The following is a 22,407-nucleotide window of genomic DNA, read 5'->3' on the forward strand; positions in this document are numbered from 1 at the left end:
GCAAAGTATATATCTGGGTAAAAGAAATGTAAAAAGCATATATAGTATGGGAGGAATACAACTAGGTGATAGCATCGTAGAAAAGGATTGAATCTAGATCAAGAGAGGTAATTATTTCGTTATCCTCTGCCCTAGTCAGACCCCACCTGGAATACTGTGTACAGTTCTGGGCACCGCAATTTAATAAAGACATCAATATATTGGAGCAAGTCCAGAAAAGAGCCACCAAGATGGTAGAAGGTCTGCAAACCATGTCATATTAAGTACGGCTAAAAGAACTAGGGATGTTTAGTTTGAGAAAGAGAAAGCTGAGGGGAGACTTAATAGCAGTCTACAAATATCTGACAGGTAGTCACAGTGCAAAGGGAACTACCCTATTCTCATTAGCACAAGGAAGTGAAAGAAGCAATGGGATGAAACTTAAAGGAAGGAGATTCAGATTAGACATTAAGAAATTTTCTGACAGTGAGGACAGTCAGGGAGTGGAACAGGTTACCACGGGAGGTGGTGAGCTCTCCATCAATGGAAATCTTCAAGCGAAAACTGGATAAACATATACCTGGGATGATTTAGGAAAGCCTGCACTCACTGGGAGTTGGACCCGATGGCCATTGAGGTCCCTTCCAACTCTACCATTCTATGATTCTAGGAAGCAAAAACTAGATTAAACACTTGTTAAAAATGAATATTAAATAAAATCGCACACTCAAATGTATGTAAAAAACCATAAATTACTTAATTTTCTTAATAGATGAAGAAGTGGTGCAGTGGTTTACTTACTATTGCATTTGTGACATGGCAGTGGTGGACAGAACCTCTCTTTCCCTACCCTATATTTTTTTTCCCTGCTAGCCAGTGTCTTATATAGAGTCCGATGGGCACAATGCAAAATTTAAACCTGAGTAAACCCCCATTCCACATGTTGGTCAAATGTTTGGTCCCTTGTAGACTTCTAAATCTTATAAAAATATATGTGTTGCCCCCCCCACTATGTAGTAATGTTCCTCATAATATACTAATGTCTCTCATCCTGGGCCCCTTCCAGGTATATATGTGTTCACGAGTGTCTCTTGTGCTTGAGAGACTTATGACAACTCTGGGACCAGAGCTTCACATTGTTCTGTTGGTGCATCAAGGGTTAATGATATTTGCCTTGCTAGTAGTTCCTGGTCAGTTCACCTCAGGTACAGCCGGTTTGTGACCACTCTCATCTCCTTTAAATAGTCACATGATCCATCACCTGATGTCGGTAATAGAATCTCACTCTGTTTCTTAACACTGTGTACGGAGGACGTTTTCTTGGAGCTGCTGGTGTTATGCTGCTGGAGCTTAGATGTTGCAGTGCTACATTTTGGATCCTAGTCGGTTGCTGTCTTGGTTTCTGTCTGCAGCAGTGAAGTTTGAATATCATTTTATCTATGTTCTCCTGTTTGTCGTCCATCCAGAGTTTGTTGGTACTGTAGTGGTGAAGTCTAGCATACTCACTGGCCTTGTCAATATCCACTGTGAGTGGAGGGACAGTAAGGGACAGCGATGAGGGGAAGGACTCGTATAGGAATGTTAGGAGAGCTCAGTGTTCAGACACAGGTTCGTGTGAGGATATGACCCATGCCTCAGTCCCTATAATCAAGGTCCTTCTCTCCTTTACTATCCCCATCCTCATTTATTTCGCTGTGCGCAGGACAGTTTTTGGTCCATGCGCATCTGTCAAGCCGTGTGTCGGACACTCACTTGTTCGAGTGTGACAATGTCCCTCGTCCTGGTCCCCTTCCATGTATATATGTCCCCCATCTTGATATATATATTCCCCATTCTTGACCCTTTCCAGCTATTGTCAGTCATGGCAGAAAGTGCTGGCACCCTTATAATTGTTCCAGAAAATGAAGTATTTCTCCTATAAAATTATTTCAATTATGTTTCTTATACAAATGTTTACTTCCTTTGGGTGTATTGGAACAACACAAAAAAAAACAAAAAAACAAAAAAAAAACATAAAAAAATCGGACATAATTTCACACAAAACTCCAAAAATTGTCTGGACAAAATCGTTGGTGCCGTCACCTTAATATTTGGTTGCACACCATTTGGAATAAATAACTGCAATCAATCACTTCCTATAACCATCAACAAATTTCTTAAGCGGGCTTTACACGCTACGATATCGTTAATGAATTATCGTCGGGGTCACGTTGTTTGTGACGCACATCCGGCGTCATTAACGATATTGTAGCGTGTAACAGTTATGTGCGACCTAAAACAATCGCAAAAGCGGCAAAAATCGTTTGCCGCGGAGAGGTCATCCTAAAACAAAAAAATCGTTTACCTCTCATTAGCGATTTTGTTCCTCGTTCCTGCGGCCGCACACATCGGAACATCTCCTTACCTGCCTCCACCGGCTATGCGGAAGGAAGAGGTGGGCGGGATATTACGTCCCGCTCATCTCCGCCCCCTCCGCTTCTATTGGACGGCTGCTGTGTGACGCCGCACAACCCGCCCCCTTAGAAAGGAGGCGGATCGCCGGCCAGAGCGACGTCGCCAGACAGGTAAGTATGTGTGATGGGGGTAAGCAAGGTTTTTCGCGACGGGCAGCAATTTGCCCGTGTCGCACAACCGACGGGGGCGGGTACAATCACTTGCGATCTCGCTAGCAAGATCGCAGCGTATAAAGCCCGCTTTACACTTCTCAACTGGAACTTTGGACCACTCTTCTTTTGCAAACTTCTCCAGGTCTCATATTTGAAGGCACCTTCTCCCAACAGCAATTTTAAGATCCCTCAACAGGTGTTTCATTGCAAAAAAATAAATCTGGTACTCCAACAGCAGTTAAGGCTGCTTTCACACTACGTTTTTTTAACATGTGTCCTGAACGTTTTTTTAATGCAAAAACGGATCCAGTGCAAATGCGTTTTCATTTCAATGCATTTGCAATGGACTCGCTTCAACATGCGTTCACATGCGTTTGCGTGCGTTATAGTGAGGATCCAGCGACTTGCAGTTTTTTAACATTTTTCAAAAACGCTACTTGTAGCGTTTTTGAGCTGCATCCAAATACTGCAAATTGCTGGATCCTGACTATACTGCATGCAAATGCATGTGAACGCTGGCATGCTGATAGACAGGATCCTGCTTGCTCTACTGAGCATGCACAGAAACCAGCCTCGCGTGATCAGTCTCTCTCTCCCCCTCCCTCTCTCCCCCCTCTCTCTGTCTCTCTCCCTTCCCTCTCTCCCCCTCCTTCTCCCTCTCCTCTCTCTCCCCCACCTGAGAGCTGTGGTCACTCGTAACCAAGGTAAATATCGGGTAACCAAGCAAAGCGCTTCTCTTAGTTACCTGATGTTTACGTTGGTTACGTGTACAGAAGCCCGACTCCTAGCAGCTACGGATGCTCGGAACCAAGGTAAATATCGGGTATCCAAGCAAGTTACCCAATGTTTACCTTGGTTACGAGCCTCCGCAGCTGTCAGATGCCGGTTCCCAGTCTATCACGTTCAGTTCCACTGACTCCCGATCACATGACTCCAATACCCGCCCATAAACTTAAAGTGACAGGATCCTGCAAAATAACACATGCGTTTGCATGCGTTTTTTTGCTGTAAAAGCAGGATCCGCTTTTACAGCAAAAAAAGTTCATGACGCATGTTAAAAAAACGTAGTGTGAAAACCGCCTAATGTGAATATCTTGATTTGGGGGTTGCAATCCATGAAATAAACAATAATGTTTTGATGTATAACTCAGACCTTCATCAGACTAGAATTACAAACAATACAAAAGAAACACAATATTCTGTACATAATATAATGTTAATAAGTAAAGTATAATGTTTGCATATGCAGACAAAAAATATACAGACAAGAAATATATATGTTCAGAATGGAATCGATCTGGAAAACAGAGAGCAACAGAGAAAATAATATACAAGAAAAATAACACCAGCTAGAGTATGTTCCATATATTATACCTCTATAACAGTATTATATTAGTGACAGTTACTGATATCAGTATAATGCTATTGCTGTTCAGACGAAATGGTGCAATAAAAATGGGATAATAATGCAATTCAAAAAGAAACCACTAGAGGGGAATAGATAAAGCTAAAATGCGAGGTGAATGACAGTAGTGAACTTAGGTCAGAAATCACTAGGAAAATAGAAGAAAAAGGGAAAGAAAAACCAAACAGAATGCTTGTAACAATGTAAATGGAAGTACAGTGCTTACCAGATTGCTAGGAGTTAAATGAAAATAGAATACAGCGTCAGAGATAAGAGGAGTGCACCATAGTGGATCGTCCTGACAGGGTTTAAATAGCCAGGAGGTAATTGGAGCACCAGAAAGGGCAGGTCTAGGAGAATCCGATGATTAGTGGCATCACACACAAATACGTGACCGGGAGTGATGTTACCTGGCTGGAAAGCAGCAGTGGAGCGCATATGGGTGGTGCTGCTGTCTCCTGGATGGGCAGAACTAAAAGTGAGGTATCACTGGCAGGAACGTAGCCATGGAATGCACGTTTCGGAAGATTATGCCTTAATCATTATATATGTTTAAGGCATAAACTGCCAAAACGCGTTGGTGTTTCTCATCTAGGTCTAACTGTGCCTTCGTGGTTGTAGATTTTATTATGTTTCAATAAAAAAATATCTTTCCTGTCTGCAATCCATCGCTAGAGATTCATTGCTTGTTGCTTCAAGCTTGTTAATGGTTATAGGATTGATTGCAGCTATTTTTTCCAGAGTGTGCAAGTATTAAGTTGATTGTGCAAACCATTTTGTTCAGCCCATTTTTGGAGTTTTGTGTGAAATTATGTTCAATTTACCGTTTTCCTTTTTTTGTGTGTTGTTATAATAGACACAAAGTAAATTAATAGGTGTATAACAAAACATGTATAATTGCAATAACTTTGTGGGAGAAATATTTTATTTTCTGGAACAATTTCAAGGGTGCCAACACTATCTGTCATGACTGTGTGTCCCCCATCCTGTGCCCCTTTCAGGTATATATGTGCACCATCCTGGTATATATCACCCATTCTGGGTCCCTTCCTTGTATATATGTCCCCAATCCTAATATGTATGTCCCCCATCCTAGACCCCTTCCTGGTATGTCCGCCATCCTCGCTGTGTGAATACTGACATGAAAAATTCAATAGCTATATGTAAGAATGAAATGTGAAAAATGGAATCTGCATTACTGTTATGAACATATGAATAAAGAGAAATTTAGCTACTGAATTGATCAATGCAATAGAGCCCCAACACTACGCCAAAGTATTTCTCTACGTTGGGGTCCCTAGCTAGTGTGTGTCCTCTCATGCAGTTAAAAGAAATTTACCGTGAATGGGAAGCTGAGACCCAGGCTATAGATGTGTATAATGTGGACTGGCAATAGGTGTGGGTGGGGCCGAGTTCACAAACGAAAGAGTACAAATCAATCAAGAAATAACGTCTGGAACACCAATTCTGAGTCTGAACTGGGTGCAAAAACCTAAAAAATCGACACTATATGGAGAGAAGGGACCCCAACGTAGAGAAATACTTTGGCGTAGTGTTGGGGCTCTGTTGCATTGATCAATTCAATAGCTAAATTTCTCTTTATTCATATGTTCATGGCAGTAATGCAGATTCCATTTTTCATATTTTCATTCTTACAGATAGCTATTGGATTTTTCATGTCAGTATTCACACAGCAGTTTCTGCTTTTCATTTATTCCCCTTACATAGTCACTGGTGTGCATACCTTATCTCCATATAGTGTAGATTTTTTAGGTTTTTGCACCCAGTTCAGACTCAGAATGGAGTTCCAGACGTTATTTCTTGATTGATTTGTAGTCTTTCGTTTGTGAACCCGGCCCCACCCACACCTATTGCCAGTCCACATTATACGCGTATATAGCCTGGGTCTCAGCTTCCCATACACGGTAAGTTTTTTAACTGCATGAGAGGACACACACTAGCTAGGGACCCCAACGTAGAGAAATACTTTGGCGTAGTGTTGGGGCTCTGTTGCATTGATCAATTCAGTAGCTAAATTTCTCTTGATTCATATGTTCATGGCAGTAATGCAGGTTCCATTTTTCATATTTTCATTCTTACAGATAGCTATTGGATTTTTCATGTCAGTATTCACACAGCAGTTTCTTTTCATATATTCCCCTTACATAGTCACTGGTGTGCATACCTTCTCTCCATATAGTGTAGAATTTTTAGGTTTTTGCGCCCAGTTCAGACTCAGAATGGTGTTCCTGACGTTATTTCTTGATTGACCTGCCCGTAATGACACTTTCTTTGAATATCTCAGCATGCACTGAGATTCTCAAACGAAGCGTCATCAGACAAGAAGTAGAAAAAAAAATCAATAGTAGTTAGTGTAGTGAGGGAAGGATAAGGAATTTTTAATGCAGCCGTATTATAAATTAATTTAGATTACAGCAATAAATAGATATGGATTTAGATTACAGGTGGGGTTTTTTTGCCTTTCGGATCTTCTCTTTAAGCAAACGTTTTTGTTAATTACATTTCCCCCAAAAATGCAATAAAACAAAAACACAACTTGGTCAATAGGAAAGTAAAAATATTATAGGTGTTTGAATGCATCAACACAACATCAAATTATTTTAAAATTATAGTGTTTTTATTGTGCAAAAAATAAAAAACAATTACCATAACTAATATAGTGGCTAGATTGCTGTGTTGTTTTCAACCTAAAAATTAAGTTACATAATGCATTATACAGTATATACCACAACTTTTGACATTTAAAAATACAAATTGCCTGTCAAAAAAAAATGGCTTTCTTAGATCAAAACGTTAACACACAACTTGTATATTAATGACTACATTGACTAGGACTAAGCTTTCTTTATGCCATCATATATCCAGCTATGATGTATATATAATAATTGTAAGAATACTCAGATTAACAAACTTTTAACAAAAGGAAAAAGTTCTGATCTTTCTATGTAATTTGCTTTGTTTATTTATTCCCCCCCTGTTTTCCCCATGTAATCACTATCCCTAATTTTTCTTTCTGTGTCCCCAGTACTTTTCCAGTTCATACCCTACCCAACATGTAAAAAAAATAAAAAAAACATTTAAATAAAAAAACAAATTTTCATATGGAATAACAAAAATAAATACAAATATTTGACTTTTTAAATATGAAAATGAGAAAAAAATAATAAGAAAAATAGCCTTATAAAAAAGCACTAAACAAACTTGTGTTACTACGGGATTATGTATGTAAAAAAGAGCAATGAAACAGCAGAAACAAAAATTTGCAAGCATTACAAGCTGAACTGTGCATTGCATCATTGTTTTATACTAAATGACTTTAGTTAATACTTTCCAGGAATAAAACTTTGTACTCTAAAAACCTGGAACTACAAATATATTTGATGCCAGAACTTAAAAAAAAAAAAAAAACCTGCAAAGTCATTCTGATTGAATGATAGGAATATTTACAGCAGGTGTATTAAAAAAACACAGTTACATACCATAACAAATGTAATTATTCCCATCATCACAATTTTGCTTCTTTATTTCTGAGCCAAAACATGGAGTGGGTGAAAGATGAAGTAGTGCAAATGTTTGCATTATACTTTTTCTCTGATTGTTCTCCTGATTTTGGCTTATGAATATAGATATAAAATACTGACCAATTACTGAAAGTGTGAACGTGACCTACGACTGGGATATACATTTTGTTTGATACCACGTTCCAAACTCTATAAGTGGTTTCCATATGAGGCCCTTTAAGGCCTGTTTCACACATCAGTGAAAAACACAGACGTTTTTCACTGACGTGTAAAAAACGTATATCTCCCTCGGTGCTCCATGATTCACAGCACACCTGGGTTGGCCATGTGCAATCCGTGATCCAAGTCTGTAAAAAGTGCTTGCACATGGAGATAAACTCACCTGTCCTTGCTCCTGCTGTCCGTGGTGCTCAACTCTTCGACTCTGCAGTGTTTCCGCCCCCGCTGCAGTTACTTCCGGGTCGGCTGTGCCTGCATGCATGAATATGCAAGAGAATAAGCAGCCGGCTCTGAAGCAGCAGCTAGAGGAGGCCGGAGACAAGCAGCGCTGGAGAAGGTGAGTTAAAAATGCTTTTTACTTTCAATGTCCGTGTTTTCCTGGTACGTGTTTCACATACCACACCATAGTGTGGCCCGTAGGACATCAGTGATACCAGAAAAAAACAGACATGTCTCCGTGTGGCAATCACCGGATGTTCATAATACTCACCTCACGGTCGGTGCGGAGTAGACTGGTTGGATGGGCGACTCCGTTCTCCGGGTCCCGCGCCTCCTCTTTTGGCCATCTTTGTCCTCCTTCTGAAGCTAGTGTGTATGACGTGTTCTACGTCATCTACACTAACCAACATTGAGATCTTGCGAAGGCGCACTTTGATCTGCCCTTTTCCTCCCATTGTGGGCTAGTCCCAATACTTAACTACTTCCTGCCCTACAGTCTGGCAACTACATATAAAAGTGCTAAAAATTACATATTACATTCACATATCACATTATTTACAAAAACGCAGGACACAATTTACATTACATTAAACGGCAATACATTATGCGACTGGTGTCTTCAGGGAAAGGAATGCAACAGTAACCAGTCCACCTCCTTACATGTACAAGATGACTCCATTTGCTTCATTATAGTTAATGGCTCTGTCCGATATTCTGCCAGAATCTTGATTTTTGAAGATTTAGATTGTAAAAGGGGCATATTATTCTTATAATTCCTACACAAGGATATTCCTCCAAGGGTATTTTCCTCTGTTACTTTGCCCTATCTGGTGTGTCCCATACATGTGCAAATCATGAGACTTTGTTATAAGAATAAAATAGAACAAGTTGATTTCATAACAAAACTAAGCCTAATTCACAATATAATATTAGCACATGTCAATACACATAGAAATCAATATGAAATGTATATACTAAATTATACACAATTACAATACATTAAAACACCAGTAAATAATACCTTCACTAATACACCATTAAACCCACAATTACCAAATAATATACCACCCAAGCTGGCTAAAACGCACACACAATTACAGCCCATCCAACACTCACTAACTATCTCTACATACAGGGGTACTGGAATTACAGGTAAAGTACAGGGGGGATAGTTTCAGTGATACACTTAACCCATTTGTTGGTTATGCTTCATGCTGGTCCAAGAGGGAAGAGAAGCAAGAGGGCTCACATGAAGTGTGGTTGGCTTTTATAGCAAGAAAAATGGGGCCATGTGCTAAAATTCATTTCCCTCTATCATTGGCAGAAAACTTTGATGTCAGGGGGGGGGTGAATTGCCATGTGTTTGGGAAGACTCCTCCTCCCATCTAAAATGGCTAAAATGTAAAAACTTGTTTTCCAGCACATGGCATCTCTTTGTCTAGCCCCTCCAGCACATGTGGTGGGGGGAAGGGACATATACATATAGAAAGATATATACAGTGCCTACAAGTAGTATTCAACCCCCTGCAGATTTAGCAGGTTTCATAAGATGCAAATAAGTTAGAGCCTGCAAACTTCAAACAAGAGCAGGATTTATTAACAGATGCATAAATCTTACAAACCAACAAGTTATGTTGCTCAGTTAAATTTTAATAAATTTTCAACATAAAAGTGTGGGTCAATTATTATTCAACCCCTAGGTTTAATATTTTGTGGAATAACCCTTGTTTGCAATTACAGCTAATAATCGTCTTTTATAAGACCTGATCAGGCCGGCACAGGTCTCTGGAGTTATCTTGGCCCACTCCTCCATGCAGATCTTCTCCAAGTTATCTAGGTTCTTTGGGTGTCTCATGTGGACTTTAATCTTGAGCTCCTTCCACAAGTTTTCAATTGGGTTAAGGTCAGGAGACTGACTAGGCCACTGTAACACCTTGATTTTTTTCCCTCTTGAACCAGGCCTTGGTTTTCTTGGCTGTGTGCTTTGGGTCGTTGTCTTGTTGGAAGATGAAATGACGACCCATCTTAAGATCCTTGATGGAGGAGCGGAGGTTCTTGGCCAAAATCTCCAGGTAGGCCGTGCTATCCATCTTCCCATGGATGCGGACCAGATGGCCAGGCCCCTTGGCTGAGAAACAGCCCCACAGCATGATGCTGCCACCACCATGCTTGACTGTAGGGATGGTATTCTTGGGGTCGTATGCAGTGCCATCCAGTCTCCAAACGTCATGTGTGTGGTTGGCACCAAAGATCTCGATCTTGGTCTCATCAGACCAGAGAACCTTGAACCAGTCTGTCTCAGAGTCCTCCAAGTGATCATGAGCAAACTGTAGACGAGCCTTGACATGATGCTTTGAAAGTAAAGGTATCTTACGGGCTCGTCTGGACGGAGACCATTGCGGTGGAGTACGTTACTTATGGTATTGACTGAAACCAATGTCCCCACTGCCATAAGATCTTTCCGGAGCTCCTTCCTTGTTGTCCTTGGGTTAGCCTTGACTCTTCGGACAAGCCTGGCCTCGGCAAGGGTGGAAACTTTCAAAGGCTGTCCAGGCGTGGAAGGCTAACAGTAGTTCCATAAGCCTTCCACTTCCAGATGATGCTCCCAACAGTGGAGACAGGTAGGCCCAACTCCTTGGAAAGGGTTTTGTACCCCTTACCAGCCTTGTGACCCTCCACGATCTTGTCTCTGATGGCCTTGGAATGCTCCTTTGTCTTTCCCATGTTGACCAAGTTTGAGTGCTGTTCACAAGTTTGGGGAGGGTCTTAATTAGTCAGAAAAGGCTGGAAAAAGAGATAATTAATCCAAACATGTGAAGCTCATTGTTCTTTGTGCCTGAAATACTTCTTAATACTTTAGGGGAGCCAAACAGAATTCTGGTGGTTTGAGGGTTGAATAATAAATGACCCTCTGAATAAACTTTTCACAATTTAAAAAAAAAAAGAAATAACATTCTTTTTTGCTGCAGTGCATTTCACACTTCCAGGCTGATCTACAGTCCAAATATCACAATGCCAAGTTAATTCCGAATGTGTAAACCTGCTAAATCTGCAGGGGGTTGAATACTACTTGTAGGCACTGTATAGGGATATACATATGTGTATTTATATTATGTATCAACACTTCCCTTCTACGTAGATGAAAACCCTTGATGGAGTCTGAAATGTGATGCGAAACATGCCGTAAGCTCAGAAATATTCTCTCCAATAGAAAGGATGTCCATCTGATGATGCCAGTGTTTCCACAAGGAAAATATTCATGATGAATATGGTCAATGGAAAAATAAAACCATTTGTCAGTAGATTTATCCATAAAGTGTTAAAGTTATGTCAGAGCAGAGGACCCAGTGTGCTCCACAAAATAGGAGTTCAGGGGTGCTGATTGCTGCTTTACTTCCAGAAAGTTCAGCCATAAGCTCTTCCCCATCATTGTTGCTGTCACGGGCGGCGGGGCGCTGCGCTCGCTAACGCTCGGGTCCGGCGCTGCTGCTGCTCGGTGGCTCGAGTGGTGGGCCGGATCCGGGGACTCGAGCGGCGCTCCTCACCCGTGAGTGAAAAGGGGGTGGTTTGTTTGGGGATTTAGTCCGTGACGCCATGCACGGGTTGTGGTGAAGATGGGCACCACCGCTGCTGGTGACGGGGATCCCGGTAGCGATGGTAGGGAGCAGCTGGGATGTTGTTTTCCCCCTCTGTGGGTAGGGGTTGTTGGTCCCGGGGCCCGGTGGTGTGACGGGAAGGCAGGGTCGGTGAGGTGCAGGGTTGCAGGGACAGCGTGGCGCGGTGCCGGAGGACACGGGTGTACTCACTCAGCAAAAGATGCACAAAGTCTCCGGTAAACCAAACGGCTGGATGGACGGGTCCCGCAGCCGGCTGCAGTGTCTCTCCCCGGACAGGTGAGGGTGGCTGTCTCTCCCTGCACCTTTGTGTACTGAGTTGACTCCAATGGCTTCCCAACGGTAGTCCGCTCCCCGGTGTATAGATACCGGAGGAGCCCGTTCTGCACGCAGGCGCTGGCCCTTGGATTTCTAGCCGGTGGCGGTGGCTGTATATCCTCATGGTGTGAGCGGTTGCCTTCAATCGGGACTTGGTTGTTAGGGAACCCCGGGGGTTCCTGTCACATTCGGATTTGACTATTGACGGCAGCTCCAAGCCTGGTCAGGGTCCGATGGCCCTGCCTGTGTGCTTAGCTTCACTCCGTTCCCCGGTCCGGTACCGGTGGGCCACCGCCCAGCCCCGGTCCTTACGGCTCTGCGGAGTTCCACCAACTCCTGCAGATGGCCACCACCGTCTGCCAACCTTGCTGTTAGTGCCTGAGCTCCAACCCAGACACTCGCAGTACGTGACCTCTCACTGTCACCTTCTGAACTGATCTACTCCAAACTCTAACTGACTGCTTTTCCTGCCTCCAGGCCTGTGAACTCCTCGGTGGGTGGGGCCAACCGCCTGGCTCGGCCCCACCTGGTGTGGACATCAGACCCTGGAGGGATGCAACAAGGGTTTTTGTCTGACTAATGTAACTGTCTGGGTGTGTGTGTGTGTGTGTGTTTTGTCTGTGGCTATCTGGCTAGTCCAGGGCGCCACATTGCCACTTGATATTGACCTTGACGCTTCAGAATGAAACTAGCTGTGTGTTCAAGTGGCAAAAATACCAAACTTTGCCACCACAGTATATGCATTCTTTTCCTTACTTGGAGGGTTGTGTCACAGCATAGATAATAAATATATAGTAGCAGGGGGTCTGCTTGTCAGTGTGTGTGACCACAGATCCAATTGCTGTCTAGAGGTGGTCACACATGCTTATTACCACTCCATTCACATTTATACTTTGGATCCCCGTTCTCATAAACTCAGCAGCCGGACCCCCAAAGATCATACATACACTGTGGAATGTTGTTCATAGGACAATTCCTTTAATATTGATCCTTAGTAATGTACAGTGGGGAAAAGGAGTATTTAGTTAGCCACCAATTGTGCAAGTTCTCGCACTTAAAAAGGTGAGAGAGTCCTGTAATTGATATCATAGGTAGACCCCAACTATGAGAGACAAAATGAGAAAACAAATCCATAAAATCCCCTTGTCTGATCTGGCAAGATTTTTTTTTGCATATTATGGTGGAAAATAAGTATTTAGTCATCTAAAAACATGCAAGATTTCTGTCTCTCACAGACCTGTAACTTCTTCTTTAAGGGGCTCCTCTGTCTTCCACTCATTACCTGTAGTTGTAGCACCTGTTTGAACTTATCAGTATAAAAAACACCTGTTCACAACCTCGAACAGTCACACTCCAAACTCCACTATGGTGAAGAACAAAGAGCTGTCCAAGGACACCAGAAACAAATTTGTAGCCCTGCACCAGGCTGGGAAGACTGAATCTGCAATAGGCAAGCAGCTTGGTGTGATGAAATCAAGTGTGGGAGCAATAATAAGAAAATGGAAGGCATACAAGACCACTGATAATCTCCCTTGATCTGGGGCTCCACGCAAGATCTCACCCCGTGGGGTCAAAATGATCACAAGAACGGTGAGCAAAAATCTCAGAACCACACAGGGGGACCTAGTGAATGACCTGCGTAGAGCTGAGACCATCGTAAGAAAGGCTACCATCAGTAACACACTACGCCGCCAGGGACTAAGATCCTGCAGTGCCAGACGTGTTCCCCTGCTTAAGCCAGTACATGACCGGGCCCGTCTGAAGTTTGCTAGAGAGCATTTGGATTATTTAGAAGAGTATTGGGAGAATGTCATATGGTCTGATGAAAACAAAGTAGAACTGTTTGAAAGAATCACAACTCATGATGTTTGAAGGAGACATAATGCTGAGTTGCATCCAAAGAACACCATACTTACTGTGAAGCATGGGGTTGGCAACATCATGATTGGGGCTGTGTCTCTACAAAGGGACCAGGACGACTGATCCGTACACATGAAAGAATGAATTGGGCCATGTATCGTGAGATTTTCAGTGCAAACCTCCTTCCATCAGCAAGAGCATTGAAGATGAAATGTGGCTTGATCTTTCAGCATGATAATGATCCCAAGCACACCGCCAGTGCAACGAAAGAGTGGATTCGTAAGAAGCATATGAAGGTCCTGGAGTGGCCTAGCCAGTCTCCAGATCTCAACCCCATAGAAAACCTTTGGCGGGAGTTGAAAGTCTGTGCTGCCCAGCGACAGGGCCAAAACATCACTGCTCTAGAGGGGATCTGCATGGAGGAATGGGCCAATACACCACCAAGAGTGTGTGCCAACCTTATGAAGACTTACAGACAACCTTTGACCTCTGTCATTGCCAACAAAGGATATATCACAAAATATTGAGATGAACTTATGTTATTACCAAATGCTTATTTTCCACCATAATTTGATAAAAAAAAATCTTGCCAAATCAGACAAGGTGATTTTCTGGATTTGTTTTCACATTTTGTCTGTAATAGTTGTGATCTGCCTATGATGTCAATTACAGGCCTCTCTCATCTTTTTAAGTGGGAGAACTTGCACAATCGGTAGCTGACTAAATACTTTTTTCCCAACTGTATGGGATACATCCTCATTAATGTTCTCATGCCAATGATTTCACAAAATCCTCTGTAGTGTGGTATTGTCATTGGTTCATGTATCTGGCTCAGGATGACCATTAATGAATCCAAATCAAACACTGATAACCCTTTGCACTGTTTTCAGAATCCTGGGGTGAAGTTCTCAGCACATTTCATTAAAGTGAAATTGGTCATACTCATATCATCATCTAAGATATGGCTGGGATTCTCGCTGACTTGGTAAGTACATCTACAACTTTACATATTACAGAATATAACATGTACCTTCAGAAATCCATAATGTAATTTGTTATGATAAGAAAAATGTGTCAATAAAAAGTAAAAAATGTATAAAATGTTAAACTCTATTTAGAGTCAGTGATAAGGGTGCCAAAACAGAGTTTATACATTTACTAGCTGTAGTACCCGGCGTTGCCCGGGATAGTAACTGTCTCTCTGTCTCTCTCCCAGTCTTTGTCTGTCTGTCTGTCTCTGTCTATCTGTTTGTGTCTCTGTCTGTCTCTGTCTGCCTGTCTCTGTGTGTCTGTCTGTGTCTGTCTCTCTGTCTTTTCCCTGTTTGTCTCTGTGTCTCTGTATGTATATCTCTCTGTCTGTCTCTTTCCCTGTCTATCTCTGTCTTTTTCTGTGTGTCTGTCTCTCTGTCTCTATCCATGTATGTCTCTGCCTGTCTGTGTCTATATCTATGTCTGTGTCTATCGCTCTGTCTCTCTGTCTGTATCTCTGTCTGTCTGTCTCTCTCTATCTGTCTGTGTCTGTCTCTCTCTATCTCTGTGTCTTTCTGTGTCTGTCTTTCTCTCTCTATCTCTGTGTCTGTAAGTCTCTTTGCCCGTCTGTCTGATTCCAGGTCTGTCTGATTCCAGGTCTGTCTCTTTCCCCGTCTGTCTTTTTCCCCAACTGTCTGTCTCTTTCCCCATCTGTCTCTGTCTCTTTAACCGTCTGTCTCTGTCTCTTTCTTTGTCTGTCTTTGTCTCTTTCCTTGTCTGTCTCTGTCTCGCTCTGTCTCTTCCCTATCTGTCTGTCTCTTTCCTTGTCTGTTTCTATCCATCTCCCCACTGACATCATATTACCGCACACATAAGCTTCTTATACTATGAATGTCCTTTGTTCCTATAGCAACTAATCACAGCTGACTTTAATGGAGGCAGGTTTTTTGGAGAGTAACTAAAGCGCGGGGTTAACTTTTCCCGTCAAAACGTAGTCTATGACGTTCCCTGAGTCACATGAGGTGACTGTGCTAAATTTCGTGATTGTAAATGCGACAGTGTGAATTCCTTTAGTGGACATACACACACACACATATATACACTCGGCTTTATATATTAGATTAAATATCAATATATTCTATATGCAAATTGGTAATACAAATCACAAATGCAAAATATGTCTATAAAGATACTTTGAGTGTCACTAACAGCATTAATGTGGCAGAGGCATAAAGAACTTCTCGATAGCTATTTTATGAATTATGGATGTCTACTTGTTCTTAATCATGAACAAAGGGCTCATCGTTTGTACTGTATATTTTTTCAAATGTATTAATGACAATAATATTATTATTGACACAATTTTACCAAATATTCAAAAAATTTTGAATTGACAGCGACATCAGGCCCAGGGATTAGTAATGGATAAATGTCTATCACACATCTCCATTACTATCCCGACAAGTATAGAGTTAAAACACACACAGAAAAAAAAAAGTTTATTTGAATAAAGACACACTCCCTCGTTCAACAATTTATTAAATCAAAATAAACCCTGGAAATTCTGCTGTAATCCAATGAGAATAAAGACATCTTCCACATGCAATAAAGCTTGTTGATTAGCTGCGCTGCAGCCTTTGAACTAACTTTATTAGCATACAACAGTACCTGATCTCCAAACGCAGACATGGACTTTGTTTAAATGTCTGTGTGCGAGTTCAAGCCTCAGACACTTGGTGTCTGTGAAGCGATGAACCGAGGGCCCTCGCTTTGCCGAGCAGGCCACGGAATCAGACAGACTTAACGGGTAAACCAGAGAAGGATGTTTATGGAACAGAGAGGCAGATATACTCTGCCACGCGGCTGCAGATAAGGAGAATAGGGAAACAAGTGTAAGAACAGAGACTCTAATAACAGTCTTGTATATTTTAGCTGAGGCAGCAAAAGCAGGTTGCCACAACTAGTACAATGAACAATGAAAATGTAAATAGCAATACGACGTTAAGGCCCCGTCACACACAACGAGATCGCTAACGAGATTGTTGCTGAGTCACAGTTTCTTTCTTCAAAGGCGATGTCCTGCTGGGCAGGACGCATCGCTGTGTTTGACGCTGTGTGACAGGGTCCCAATGACTGCCGAGATCGTTATATAGGTCGCTACTGCGACCTGTATCGTTACCGCGTCGTTGGTAAGGTCTGACTGTTTGACATTTCACCAGCGACCTCCCAGCGACTTACCAGCGATCCTTATCAGGTCGTATGTTGTCGGGATTGCTGGTAAGTCGTTGTATGTTACATAGTTACATAGTTACATAGTTACATAGTTACTTAGGTTGAAAAAAGACCTAGGTCCATCTAGTTCAACCTTCCTCCACCAGTTCTACATTTAGTCACTAAGTCATTTATAACCAACAATGTTTTGTGTACTGAGGAAATCATCCAGCCCTTTTTTAAAAGCTGTTATAGTATCTGCCATTACTACCTCTTGTGGTAGTGTATTCCACAGTCTGACCGCTCTAACTGTAAAGAACCCTTTCCTATTTAGGTGTCGGAATCGCTTTTCTTCCACTCGCAGTGAGTGCCCCCTGGTCCTTAGTACTGTCTTTGGAAGAAATAAGTTATGTGCCAGTCCTTTATATTGACCACACATGTATTTATACATATAAATGAGATCTCCTCTGAGACGTCTTTTTTCTAAGCTAAACATATCTAACTTTTTCAACCTGTCATCATATGGGAGGCCTTCCATTCCTTGTAATAGTCTAGTTGCCCGCCTTTGAACTGACTCTAAATTCTGAATGTCCTTTTTAAAATGTGGAGCCCAAAACTGGATCCCGTATTCCAGATGTGGCCTTACAAGTGATTTATAGAGGGGTAACAATACGTTGGGATCACGGGATCTAATCTCTCTTTTTATACACCCTAAAATCTTATTTGCTTTAGCAGCTGCTGCTTGACATTGAGTGCTGCTGCTCAGCTTATTTGTAATGAGAATACCCAAGTCCTTCTCCTGTTCTGTAGTCCCGAGTTTACTTCCATTTAATGTATACGCAGCTATAGGATTACTCCGTCCTAGGTGCATTACTTTACATTTATCAACATTAAATCTCATTTGCCAAGTATCTGCCCATTCTGACATCTTATCCAGATCTTTTTGTAATATTGTACTATCCAGGTCAGTTTTTAATATCCTACATAGTTTGGTGTCATCGGCAAAGACTGACACTGTACTATCAATCCCATCCACAAGGTCATTAATAAAGAGAGTAAAAAGAATCGGTCCAAGCACAGATCCCTGCGGCACCCCACTGCTGACTATAGCCCATTTAGAGAATGTACCATTTATGACTACTCTTTGTTTCCTATCTTTTAGCCAATTCCTTACCCAGTTGCATATTGTGTCCCCTAGTCCTTGCTTCTGGAGCTTTAGTATAAGGCTATTATGTGGTACAGTATCAAATGCCTTTGCAAAGTCCAAATAAATCACATCAGCTGCATTACCAATATCCAGGTTTGAACTTACCCCCTCATAAAACCCCAACAGGTTGGTTAGACACGACTTATCTTTCATGAATCCATGCTGTTTGTCAGTTATCATATTATTTTCTGCAATATATTTTTGCATGTCATCCCTTAAAATGCCCTCAAAAACTTTGCATACTACTGATGTCAGGCTTACTGGACGGTAGTTGCCTGGATCTACCCTCTTACCTTTCTTAAATATCGGTACCACATCAGCAATCCTCCAATCCTGAGGCACCAACCCTGTTACAAGTGAGTCTAAAAAGATGAGATACAGCGGTCTGTCGATTACGGAGCTCAATTCCCTCAATATTCGTGGATGAATGCCATCTGGCCCTGGGGATTTGTCAATGTTTAATTTACTCAGACGTAGGCGTACTTCATCTTGTGTTAAATTAATTATATCGGGTGGTGGACTTTGATTTTTCACTTGTTGAATGATCCCTGGTACAGTCAGTTCCTTGGTGAATACAGATGAGAAATGCCTATTTAATATCTCAGTCTTTTGTTTGTCCTCTATAACTAACTTGTTATTATATTTTAAGGGGCCGATACTATCCTTTGTTTTCCTTTTGGCATTAATGTATTTATAAAAGATTTGGGGATTTATTTTAATGTCATTGGCGATTTTTGTTTCAGTAGCTAATTTTGCTTGTTTGATTTCTTTTTTACATTTCCTATTGATATCTTTATACTCCTGCAATGCTATTTCTGTATTCTCAGCCTTTAAGATTTTAAATGCCCTTTGTTTTTGTTTTATTATACTTTGTACAGTCTTATTTATCCATAGTGGTTTCTTTTTATTCCTGGACATTTTATTACCAGAGGGTATACGTTTTTTACAGGACTCTAGTAGTATATCCTTAAACTTACCCCATTTATGTTCGGTATCCCCAGTTACCATGACTTTGTCCCAATCTACACATTTAAGCTCTTCCCTTAATTTGTTGAAATCAGCTTTCCTAAAATTCCAGATTTTAGCATTCCCCCTTTGAAATGTTCTATTGAATATTATGTTGAAGCTTACCATATTATGATCGCTGGTGCCCAAGTGCTCCCGGACCTGTAGATCTGAAATTGTATCCGGTCTATTTGACAGGACCAGATCTAGCAAATTATCTCCCCTGGTCGGTTCACCTACCATCTGAGAGAGGAAATGGTCTTGAATGGTAGATAAGAACTTACAGCTTTTAGCAGAACCAGAAGATTCTATGTCCCACTGAATGTCTGGATAGTTGAAATCCCCCATAATAAGAACCCGATTATTATTATTAGCTGCCTTTTCAATTTGTTCCAGCATTTCACCCTCTATTTGTTCAGGTATGTTAGGAGGCTTATAGCAAACTCCAATTAGCATCTTTCCATTATTCCCCTCCCCATGTACATTTACCCATACTGACTCTACATTGTTGCTGTTCCCCTCTGTGACTGGGCCTTTATACACAAGCTACGCTATCCACTACCTGACTGGCCTCCACTAAAAGGGGGCCGTGCAGAAACCACACTCTCACTATGGAGGCCTATCCTGGTTCCCTCACCGTCATACCCGGGTACTCACACATGGATCCGTCCATAGGACTTGTCCGCTCAGAGGATACTCAGTCTAAGGTGCTCTCTGCGCTGTAGAAGGGCGATGAAGGGGCCTCCTATCGATCATACTGGACAGCTGGGCTCGTCAGGCACGGAATTCCAGCAGACTGGATTCTGTCTCTCCTGTTTCTGTCTTCTCTCAGCACGAACTGGAAAGTTCCCCCTAGTCATTTCCTGTTTCTTCCATCCCAGAGCCCGATCAGTCCAAGTTAGCTCAGGCAGCAGGGGGAAAGTCTAGGCCAAACCATTATCCCCTGCTTATGAGCCATCCCTTAAAGCTGTATTGCAACACATACAGGAAGCAGCATATAGAGTTAAACGTCAAAGAAAGCAGTGACGCAACATCCTCAGTAGGGGCTGCACTCCCCTACATCTGTACAAACCCCGAACTTAATCATTCAGGTTCGCTCATTCCTAGAGATAATCCATCTAACAGAATACGAAATCCGGTACTGCTCTAAACACACTGTACTGTCGTGCTATTCTTCTCAGTAGTTCTCCTCAGTGGTGCACAGCATACCATAAACAATTTGCAAATTTGACTCCATGAAAGAAATTCAGCCCTCCCCACGGATGAAAAATAAGTAAAATAATTTCTTTGTTGCATCATTTCAGTCTCAGAATGTTTATATTTAGTCATTAGTGTCTATACACCTGCTGTGACCAGGATGATGCAGTAAAGAAGCTGCAATTTTCTTTCTGTCCATGCTGAGTGCTGCATTTCTTTCTTTCATGGAATGCAATTTCTTTAGGTTAGATTTTCAACAAAATATAGAAGTTTAAGTAGTAATCTACTTGGTACATTAATCAAGAATACATTTCACAAGATTATTTACAAGCACAATCATCTAAATAATACTATCAGAATGTGCCATCAAGTGTTTACACAAATATTATTTGGGGTTTTTTTGTTTGTTTTTTTAATGTACAACTGGTCCCATTTACATAAGCCAGTATTGTTCTGTAATTTTTATTTACAAAGTTGTAATTAAACACTTTGTTATTTATTAGGTTAAACACTGGAGAATTCTTCCACTGATTATTGTGCTAGGTCTTGGCAATGGTTTGCCATTTGGCTACCATATATCTGTGATCAGCTCCTCTTCTGTGGTAAGCAAAACCTCTCTTGGTAAGCATTTATCATCCAATAAAATGACATAATTATATTGTGATAGTATACAACAAGCACATATTTATATAGTTGACCATATACAGCACAATGTAACCTCACAATAAAAATGTAATACTAATGGAGAAATAAACATTAAAATCATAATTGCAGTGGCAGCAAGCAAGAATATATTTAGCATCATTTTGTAACACGGAACAGTGGAGAGGCAGGATAGTTGAACAGTCTGGGGTCAGATACCAGGAGAGCACGTTAAGATTAAGGGGATAAACATGGGAGTAGTTATGTCATAGTCCAGAGTTAGAATATCTGGAGTGTAGCAGATCAGAGCAAAGGGACAAGGCAAAAGAATAGTCAGAGGTCTGGCAGCAAAAGATCAATCCACAGAGCACAGATAACTGATACCAACAAGCACCACTAAACACAAAGTTAAGACTAGCAGTGCTCTGAGATAAACTGCCCAACTAAATACCATGTTTCCCCAAAAATAATACACTGTCTCATATTATTTTTTTTACCCCGAAAATATGGTTTTGCTTATTTTCGGGGTAGGATTTATTTGCGAGGAAACATGCGTTCCGGTAAGTTTACCCCCAAAAAAAGGGTAGAACCTTCCTCCCAAGAGAATTATACTTACTAGATCCTGGAAGTCTGCATCTCTACCAAATCATACTGCGTTCCTCGGCGGCGCTCCCAGCACCTATGCTCCACAGTGGTCCCCCCCTGATTCGGGCCGGCACTCACACACTCACATCAGATTGTTCGCATTCACACATTAAATCACACACACACACATCAGATCGCACATATGCACATACACACACAACATCTGGGAATACCGTATTGCCTCCAGTCCGCAGGGAAGACCACCACAGGTCCTCCATGCGTTCCACAGCAGGTCCTCGTGCTTCACTGTGTCCCAGGTCCCTTGAGCAATACAGTATTACTGTATATGTGTTTGTGCGATCTGATGTGTGTGGATTTCCGATTTGATCTGTGTGTGCAATCTGATGTGTGTGTCTGCGTATGTGTGTGTGTTCCACCACAGGTCTTCCTGTTTGGGGTCAGGTGAGAATGATTGCAGGGTCTTCTGTCTTCTTTCTTCTCTCTTATGAGGATGTTTGCTTTCTATAATTAAGTGTCCTGCAGTATTTTTTAACTTTCTGAGCTGCATTGACACTTCATTATTGGCCCGTGCTAGTGTGATGTCTGTCAGGGGAATGAGGGGCCTAGTGGTGCCCGAAGGTAAACAGGTGCCAGGGAAGCGGCCAGCCGCCAAATTAGACTGTGTAATTGAGAATGTGAAGTTTATGGAGAACCCCTGTGGGACCAATTCTGGGGCCCTGTTTGCCGAGAATGTTGTAACTGTGAATATGAAGTTTATGGAGAACCCCTGTGGGACCAATTCTGATGCCCTGTTTGCTGGGACTGTTGG

The 22,407-nt window shown here is 41.8% G+C and overlaps 1 protein-coding gene across 1 annotated transcript in view; it reads left to right on the plus strand.

The window, feature by feature from the left end:
* Positions 1-14,723: 14,723 nt before the first annotated feature.
* LOC142298870 (solute carrier family 2, facilitated glucose transporter member 9-like) overlaps positions 14,724-22,407 on the plus strand; it is a 57,604-nt gene continuing 49,920 nt past the window's right edge. The window contains exons 1-2 of the mRNA XM_075341796.1: positions 14,724-14,747; positions 20,855-20,953. Of these exons, the coding sequence (XP_075197911.1) occupies positions 14,724-14,747; positions 20,855-20,953 (123 nt within the window). The remainder of the gene's footprint in view (positions 14,748-20,854; positions 20,954-22,407) is intronic.

This window comes from Anomaloglossus baeobatrachus, chromosome 1 (assembly GCF_048569485.1).
Source record: "Anomaloglossus baeobatrachus isolate aAnoBae1 chromosome 1, aAnoBae1.hap1, whole genome shotgun sequence".
In the NCBI taxonomy this organism is placed as follows: Eukaryota; Metazoa; Chordata; class Amphibia; order Anura; family Aromobatidae; genus Anomaloglossus; species Anomaloglossus baeobatrachus.